General features: G+C 31.2%; 1 protein-coding gene across 2 annotated transcripts; it reads right to left on the bottom strand.

The window, feature by feature from the left end:
• Positions 4,301-9,033, bottom strand: LOC109355742 (protein LONGIFOLIA 1-like). 2 transcript variants are annotated; one of them, XM_019598947.1, is made up of 3 exons: positions 7,836-9,033; positions 6,281-6,463; positions 4,301-4,910 (listed from the first exon to the last, which is right to left on the bottom strand). In XM_019598947.1, exons 1-3 carry the CDS (start codon positions 8,916-8,918, stop codon positions 4,377-4,379), a joined length of 1,800 nt encoding a protein of 599 aa, XP_019454492.1. In that variant the 5' UTR covers positions 8,919-9,033; the 3' UTR covers positions 4,301-4,376. The 2 variants fall into 2 exon arrangements, with proteins under 2 accessions (XP_019454492.1, XP_019454491.1); XM_019598946.1 differs by having other exon boundaries at positions 4,301-4,918; positions 6,280-6,463.

Below are 9,033 nucleotides of genomic sequence, written 5' to 3' on the forward strand. Positions count from 1 at the left end.
AACATATCAAACTCATACCATCGGTGCCAAGATTTTTATCACAAGATACTACATAACTCAAAAAGTGATTTTTTTCTAAAAACTAGTGCTTCTTTAATTACAACCCCATATTTTAACCCAAAGTTTATTCCTTACATATATTAGTCATTCATAACATTCCTTATAGAAAAATCTTCATTTCCAAATTCTTACAAAAAGTCATCAAGTATGTACAAACAAGTGGAAACTACAAAGCAACAACTTTCCCAAGCTTTGATCAATAATTAACACATATATATTGACAAGTTCATTGCGAAGGACCCCAATACCCCAAAGAAGGAGACAAGGCCTGTGTAGAGAACAGTGTCCTATAACCACAAGTCCATTACAAACAATGAAGACAAGAAATGGACACATAAGTACTTGAGAACAAGGGCATGTGCCTCTGCCATTTCAATCTTCCACGACTCTAATAATACACATTCAATTGCTAAGTTTGTGATCTTTAGATATAACCAACCAACCCCTATTCTATTCTCCTCTCCTTTGTAACTTTGGTTTCTTTCTTTTCTATATATAGATAGAAATATAGGAAACCTACCTCTAGAAGAAGTTTTTTTTGGTTGGAACTAGCATTTGAACTTGGTCTAGTTGATATATTTTGAAAGCAACTACCAAAGAGACCAAAGATGCTAGTACCTCTAGAAGAAGTTGAGGAATGAATTGAAGGACACTAGTCAGAGAACCTTAATAGTTACTTGGACTTGGGTGGACCTACCTAGTAACAAAATTATATTCAAAACAACTCAACTAGCAACAACAACAAAAAAAATAGGGGTTAGTCGTCCATTCTATAAAAATCTAATGGTTTAGATTTATTGACTAATTCAAATCACATGAACATTTAGATTTTTATAGAATAAATGACTAAGATGTGAAATACATTTTTTGTAACTTATAAAGTAAGTGAATCCCCTCAAAAATTAAATATCATGTTTTGCAGAACTACACTCTTCTTTAATAAGTTATCATGACTTGGCTTGGATAAATTAATTCCAATGTAACTATGGAATTTAAGAGGCTCAAATCAATATATATGTTTGACTTCTGGAAACAATCCTTGTTGTGAAGAGCAATCATGCACTCGAAATGGATTGGTTCCTTACTCATATGGGTGAAGAAAATAATTGGTTGTAGAAAAAATGCATTATTTTAGGATACATGTTTTATATCTTTTAATCCTTAAGTAATGTATATAGAAAAGCAAAGGTCAAGGCCTGCTAGGACCTACTTAACCCCACCAAGACTGAACCATTGCTGCATAATAATATTGAGCACATTTCATGGTCAATGGCTTACAGTACTATATGATAATTGATTGCAAAAATGTATATAACTTCAAAGTTGTACCATTCCTAGCTACTATAATTGAGGAAAGAATAAATAAATAAGAAAAAGGATAAGGATTTATAGCAATATGAATTATTGGGCCTATGCACTAAGTGCTTGTTCTAATACTACATTGATAATTAATGAAGTCTAGATGAAGAGTTGCCATCAAGTAGTTAGTGTAATTATCTGGTCACTAATTAAGGAACCACTTATGCAGCAATGGACCATTTAGTACTTCTAACATTCAATTGCTTTTATTTTTATTTTACAATTTGTTCTTAAATAGACAAAACATTTTTAATAGTTGATTATAGTAGTAGTGGAATTTGATACCAAGCAAATCCTACATTTAGAGATAACTTTATCTAATCACCTTCCTTAACTCAATAGTATTGTATGAAAGACTAAAAAACAAATAACACATTTGTCAAGTCTTAAGGGTATAATCATAGGGATGGGGATCTACTGTCCCCAAATATGTCCCGAAGTTTGTCTCTAACCAATCATGACAGAACAAAAATAGTTAAAGTCATGAGTATTTAATTTTTTTAACTAACATGACATAATGTAATTGGTTTGGGACAGACTTTGGGACATGTTTTAGGACAATATATCATTTTCCTAATCATAGAATCAGAAATACATAAAGAAACAACTCAGGAAAATGATGGAAGCTTAAGTTTAATACCCAAAGAGTCAAGATATCATGTATCCATTGATAATTTGATAGGTATGTTACTCATTTTTGGTATTTTCATCACAAATAGCTAAAATGAAAATCCAACCATTGCAAGTGTTGAAACTTATGTAGGGGTCTTATTCTAGTCTTTAATGTGGGAGAATGAGCTAATTTTCTTCACCTATAGCCTAAATTAAGTAGTTGAGAATCACACAAATGGATTTGACACATACATTAATCCATAATCTTAAGGCATTGAAATAAATGGAATGCCTGAAGATTATGGATTAATGTATTTGATGACCATATAAAAATGAATTTGATGACCATATAAAAATGAAAAAAAAAAGTACATGGCAATGTCTATTGTAACAATTAAGTAGATAAAGGGAGTTAATGAAGAGAAAGAGAGCATGGCCTTCTAGAGCCTTAGAGATAGAAAGGACCCTAAGCTTTGGATACCACTTATCAAAGCTTGTCACTATAAAAAAATATATGCATTAAAGGAATTTTAATGCAAGTCCTAAACTAGACAAAACCAACTTAATTGTTGTGTCTCCTAGTTACATCTAAGACTTCGAAATATCCTTCAATTAATTAGTGTTACAACTGTAGAAAATGTTGATAGTATGGTTGGGGCAATAATAATGGTAGCAGTATTAATACAATGATGGCATTGAGCATGATGTTAGGGATGGCTATGGTGATGATGATAACATCAAGAGGACACTATTTTTCTTCATTTCAAACAATATCCAATGGACAAAATTGTGTTGGACCATAATGCGATCAGGGAACCTCCAACTATCGAGCCACGTCTTGAACCAAAACCTTAAGACATTAATTTTATGAACATTTTCTATTTATAAACTATTTCACTTCTTCCCATATATACAATGTATGATTTCACACTTGAATAAATCTAACAATTAGTTCACCTTTTTGTAAAAGGGTATATAATTTTTCTTACTATATTCAAAAGATTTTAAGAGTTACTCTCATATAACTCTTCATTATTGTCTCTACATTTCTATTAAGTAACATATTTAAATAAGTAAAGATTTGTCTCCAAAGCTTCTATCTAAGACTTTTTATATCATATAAATCATCTAATATAATGTCATAATAAAGCAAAGACCCCTCTAAATAATTTACATCTCCAAGAGTTATAGGGTGAGCAAGTAATAATTTGAGTATTTTTCATGGCGTACAAGAAGTCAATTATTCTGTTTCCTAAAGTTGGCACCTTAAAGTCCATAAGGGCTGCTACCCAATTTAAATCGTGGCAATTGAATTGCATTGCTACTTCTACTGTAGTTTTGTGGGACCAAAAAATTGCCATAGTAAGAGAAAATACATTACCATAGGTAACATTATTAACCAATAACATTATGTATATTACAATTGGTGTCCCTTTTAGTTATAGAGCACTTGTCATCAACGATGTCTTATTCATTATTCTAAATCATTCAAATATTGTTAAAATATGATTAGTTCGGTATAGAGAATGCGTAAGTGATCACTGTCCCTCACTTTTGACACAAATTTAAAAAATATGACATGATCTCGTCAAGCAGCAAGTATCTAATGCTTTATGCACCGTTTATTTCGCGTCCCCAGTTTGTTCATAAAGTCACCAAAATTTATTTGAGGCTAAAATTGATCTTGAAACCGTGATCAGTTTAACAGAGATAATTAAACAACATGCTTAATAGGGTAAAATCACATTTAGTCCATAAAAAACATGTTTGAGTGGTTCAAATCAATGTGGTGAGGACTAGATCGAATCCGAAACGGTGGTTCGACCATCGCTAATTGGATTTAAAAATGACTCTAATTTATAGTGTTAACTGGATGAGAGATTGAACCGCTTTGAATAAATTTTAGTTCAATCGTACTAAATTCGGTTAAACTGGAGTAACACGAAAAGTGAACTAGAATATGCAATTAAAATTTAAACAAAAAACCGAATACTGCTTTTATGCTTTGTTTGACTCATGTTCAACAATGTGTTAATTCAATATAATTCTACGTAATTATTAATTATATAAAATTTTGCATTTATAAATAATTATATATTTATAGGTAATTATTAATTACATATAAAAGACAATTTAACCATTTAAATTTAATACTAAAACTCTTTCGATTTGATTTTCGGCTCGGATTTATTTCAAATATCACACAATAAAGTAAAAAGGTGATATGCAAGAAACAAAAAATAAGAAATAAATGCCCCAAAATTTGAAAGAAAAAAGTGACATCATTTGAAGGTAAATACTTTGCTATGATCATCCATTGATTCATTCCCTCTACATTCTTAAATTCAAAACATGAATTTCCTAGGAAACATTGAAACCTTAAATGATGCTAAATCTCTAATGATTTCTCCAATGAGATCTTTAAACACAAGACGTTCTATATCCAAAACAACATCTCCCATCTCCATAGGACATTCATTCATCACTTCCTCTCCCATGTCTTTCCTTAATATCCAACCTATTACATCCACCAATTCCTCTGAACATTTCTCATCTTCTCTATCTCTCATTCTCTTAAACTCTAACCATAACTTGTTTCCGACTAATGAAACTGCCTTCCATGGTGGCAAACGTTTGTTCTTGTTAAGAATTTCCTGAATTGTGTCGAAAATTAAGCGTCTTCGGAGTATGGAGGTTTTGGAAGTGTCGTTTCCCTTGAGGAATTGTTGCTTTTCTAGTAACATGAAAACGTTGGTGTCGTTTGGAAAGTAATTACAAGCACGCATTATTTCAGACACATAATGAAAATCGTCACTATCTTCATATTGTGCTCCATTGTAACATAAAGCTGCACTCCACATTTCATCTTCCGAATTTCCGGTTAATTCTGTTATTTCACTAAAACTCATTTAATAATAGTCTAAAACTCATTTAATAATAATCTAAATTGACTGAAAATTCATTCATTAATTCAATATCAAGTAATGTCATGAACAAAAATGATGATGGTAAGACATTAACTTTTTTGTACTACGAAAGTATCCCTCCCTAAAGTGTGTGACTTGATATTTTAATCATCCTGAGAATAGCAAGTTTTATACTATTAGATCAACATCTTGTTGGTAGTTAAGCGTTCATTTATAAAAATATAGACACAACTGTAACAACTATTATATACTTCCCAGTTGGATATCTTAACTTTAATTTTTTTTCATGTTTTTAAAAAAAATTATTATTATTATTATGTTTGAGAAACACATGAATACTCTATAATGTGATTTATATATTATTTCTCTTTTTACCTCATATTTCTCAATATTTCTATAATATGATTTTTAAGTTTAAATAGAGATATTAGGATTAAATTATATTAAATTCTTAAATGATCTTTTAAATTAGGTCAACAAAAGAGGGAGTATCTTCCAAATTTAATTTAATTGAATGGTATCAATAGCCCAAGTACTCCAAAAAATGGAGTGTTGGTACTATACTCTTATCTAATATTAACATGTATATGATACTTCCAAGTTCCAAATACATATTGAAGATGTATACCATATTTTTCTTTTATCTTTCTAAATATCTATTATATGATACACTTTGAATACTTCTTTGATACATCACGATACAATTTCAAATATCTTTTTTTTTATAAATATCTATCCCCTATATTGTAAAATATATTTCCCTCATTGTATATTATATCCCTAGCACCCCACATTAATTTAGGAAATATGCTATTGAATCGTAGGCTATTGTATAGGACTAAGATTTCTTTTAAATTGTATCAAGACGTCTTATCATGATCACAAGTATCTTATAGTAAATTGCAATTAGGATAACCAATAAGACTAATATTCTATATCATATCAAATGTATAGTTTTTATAAATTTGTTCAATATATCTAAACCGTATCATGTATTGAAGTAAAAAATTACTTATGTCCCCCATATTGACATGCATTCTTATAATGTATACCCATATCTTAGATAAATATAGGGGCTTTCATATATGATTTGGGTTAAAAACATAAAACTAATTGAAAAGAACAAAGATACCGACACTGTTGACATATTCTTGTCTGCCACTGTCATTTATTTAACGTTGTATGTACGGCAACAATTTTTATAATAATATTCCTTTTCTTTAACACAAATATTGGACATAGTGAATTAAAACATGAGGTTGCCACTATAACAATTGAAAATGTTAGTGAAATATAGGAGGGAGTATAAAAAATGAGTTACCTTTGTAGTGAATGCAGCGTTTTATTATTGGAGAAGGTGAGTCATCTTTGTAAAAGGAAGAGTCAAACACAGACACTGGACTAGGTTGTTCTAACTCTGTTGTTATTTCTGCTATGCTGTTTAGAAGCTTATCACACCTCTCTAATACATTCCTTCCTTCTCTGTACTCTTCCATCTTATACCTCTGCCACCACAAACAAACAAACAAACATTCATATTCATAGTCTCTATCTCTCTCTATATAAATAAAAAAATTTATTCATTTACTTCTATCATTCACTTCTATAAAAGGTAAAGCATACTCAAATTTAAGTTAAATATATTATCAATGGATTTCATACCATATAACATATACTCTAGTTTTCTAATCCAAAAGTAAAAGTAGTCATTTATGAAAGAGAAAAGGATCTATACACTAAATGCGTAAGAATATTATATATTGTCAATCAATTATTCATTATTCATTTTTAATTATTATTAGATAAGTAATACAAATAAATGAATCGAGATCTTATCCTTCTAACTTAGTAAAATATATATTTTTATCTATTTTTTTATTTTTAGAATTGATGACCAGAATGAAGAGTAAGAAAATCTAGAACTCTCAAAATGAGCGGGCCGCTCATCAAAGCCCAAAAGTTTATAGGGCCTGAATAACATATTAAGTACTTTTTATAGAATTTGTGTTTTTTAGCCCGACTCGGCCATACTATTTTAAATCTAGGATCATGTGGGCTTACCCGGGCGAGTTCGGGTTACCCGGTTTACATATTTGTTTTAACTTTTTGCTGGGACCTTTGGTTTGGTAATAAGCACTAAGTGAAAATTTACAAAACAACTTATAATAAAAAATAAATATTGTGTTATTGTCTATTAATTAGATTTAACTTTTACAACAAAAATATAATAAAGAAAATAAAGTTTACAAAACTAAAATTAACATAATTGTTTACTATGTAAAACTTCACACAACCAAATTTAATATAATAGTTCACAATAAAAATGTTATAAAGAACGTACAAAAGATAATATTTTTTATAATATCCAAAAGTTTATATATTAAAGTGAAGTTACAGAGTATATTATATTAAAGAGTGAGAGTCCAATAAAAATGAGAGATTTAATAAAAGAGTTATGTTAAAAGTCATACGCTTGGACTAAACATCACGTCTTGACTCAAAGATAATGCATTAGTTTGGTTTCATTTTTTGGCACAACAAATGTGTTAGAAAAATTATATGTTGATATCAAATAATATATATATATATATATATTTTTAAATAGATTAAGTATTTTAGAATTTAGCTCGAACCCGATGTGAGCTAACCCAAACTCGTAGCTCATTTTGACACCTCATCCCTCATTGTTTTTTTAAGTATATACCTTTTAAAATCATTATTTGTATAAAGTGATGAGATTATAGAAATATCTCCTATCGGAATAAAGAAATATACTATATAGAAATATAAATATGTAATCACCATATATCATATGAATATGAAGTTTAATTATTACAAATTGAATTGAAAAAATAAAGTCAAATTAACATCAGATACCTCTGAATTTATGGTTGTTAAACTGGTATCTGAAACGGTGGATGATTCATCCTCCTCCGCCACACTCCTCTTCGACCGACTTGTCACCTGCTGCTCCGGTACATTTCTTCTCATATTCACTTTCATTGAGTTCACTGAACCAACCGGTACATTCCTCATCCGGTTAGGACTCCTTCGCACACAGTTCCCAGGCTGTCTCAAATTCCTTCCGTTGTCTTGCAATTGAGCCCTTATAGCTTCGGGTTCAGCCCGAATACGCCTCGGACTGGACCCGAAGCTAGAAGGTTGTGGAGAATTACTCACATTAGGCTGGATTTTATTCGGCTTCATGACAACAATTGGAGATTGGTCTATTGGAAGAGTAGATTTGTAATTGTTGGAATGAAGAAGACCTTTAAGCTGTAATGCCTCAAGAATTTGTTTAAGAGCATGAAGATCATCCTTATAAGGTTCATCAATCCCTTTCTTCTTCAATCTCCTCTCAATTTCACTACCAACAGTGACACTAGTCTTTTTTGTTTTCTCTGGAAAAAAATCACCAGAATCATAGAAGCAGCTCTTCTTTTTTCCTCCAAATTTAGCTTCTGGTTTTTGTTTTGGATCTGATGCAATGTTTGGTTTTATTTTCAACCGGAAATTGTTACTAGTATCAAAGAAGCGATAATGATGATGGGGCAGAGGCAGAGACTGATAATCTCTATCCGCTCCAGTTTCAGAAGCAGAAGATCGTTCTGCTTCCGAATCTGGAGTAGGCTCATCCAGACCCATTAGTCTAGCGACCACACTAATTGATGGTCGCTGCTTTTCAGAGGCTATCTCTAAACTGTCAGAGCAATTAGTCGTCATTGCCCTACTGGTGTCAAGAGATAGCCTCGAAGAAAATTGAAGTGGGAGGGGGAGGGGTGTATTAGGTGTTGGTGGTGAGGTAATGATGTAATTATGGGGTTGTTGAGAGGAGGAATGAGTTATAGGAGAAGGAAGGCGTTTTCCGGCGAGGATGTGGTGGCGGTCGAAGATGTGAAGGAAAGTGGCCATACAACCTATTTGTTTATCAAGGTTGTGTTGTTCTTCTCCTCTCTTCATTTTGTGACACTCACTCACTATTGATTGTGTGTTGTTTGTTATACAGTTACACTGCTCCCGCTTTTCTGGTCTTTAATACAACCAACAAGCTTCCACGTCACTTATTGTTGGAAAT

The sequence above is a fragment of the Lupinus angustifolius genome, chromosome LG09 (assembly GCF_001865875.1).
Source record: "Lupinus angustifolius cultivar Tanjil chromosome LG09, LupAngTanjil_v1.0, whole genome shotgun sequence".
Lineage (NCBI taxonomy): Eukaryota > Viridiplantae > Streptophyta > Magnoliopsida > Fabales > Fabaceae > Lupinus > Lupinus angustifolius.

Excerpts from the sequence above, each read along its gene's own strand:
- LOC109355742 (XM_019598946.1), bottom strand. The coding sequence starts at position 8,918 with ATGAAGAGAGGAGAAGAACAACACAACCTTGATAAACAAATAGGTTGT. Across the intron at positions 6,464-7,835 it reads TAACAACCATAAATTCAGAG|AGGTATAAGATGGAAGAGTA; the intron begins GTATCTGATGTT and ends TTGTGGTGGCAG. Across the intron at positions 4,919-6,279 it reads ACGCTGCATTCACTACAAAG|AATTAACCGGAAATTCGGAA; the intron begins GTAACTCATTTT and ends GTGAAATAACAG.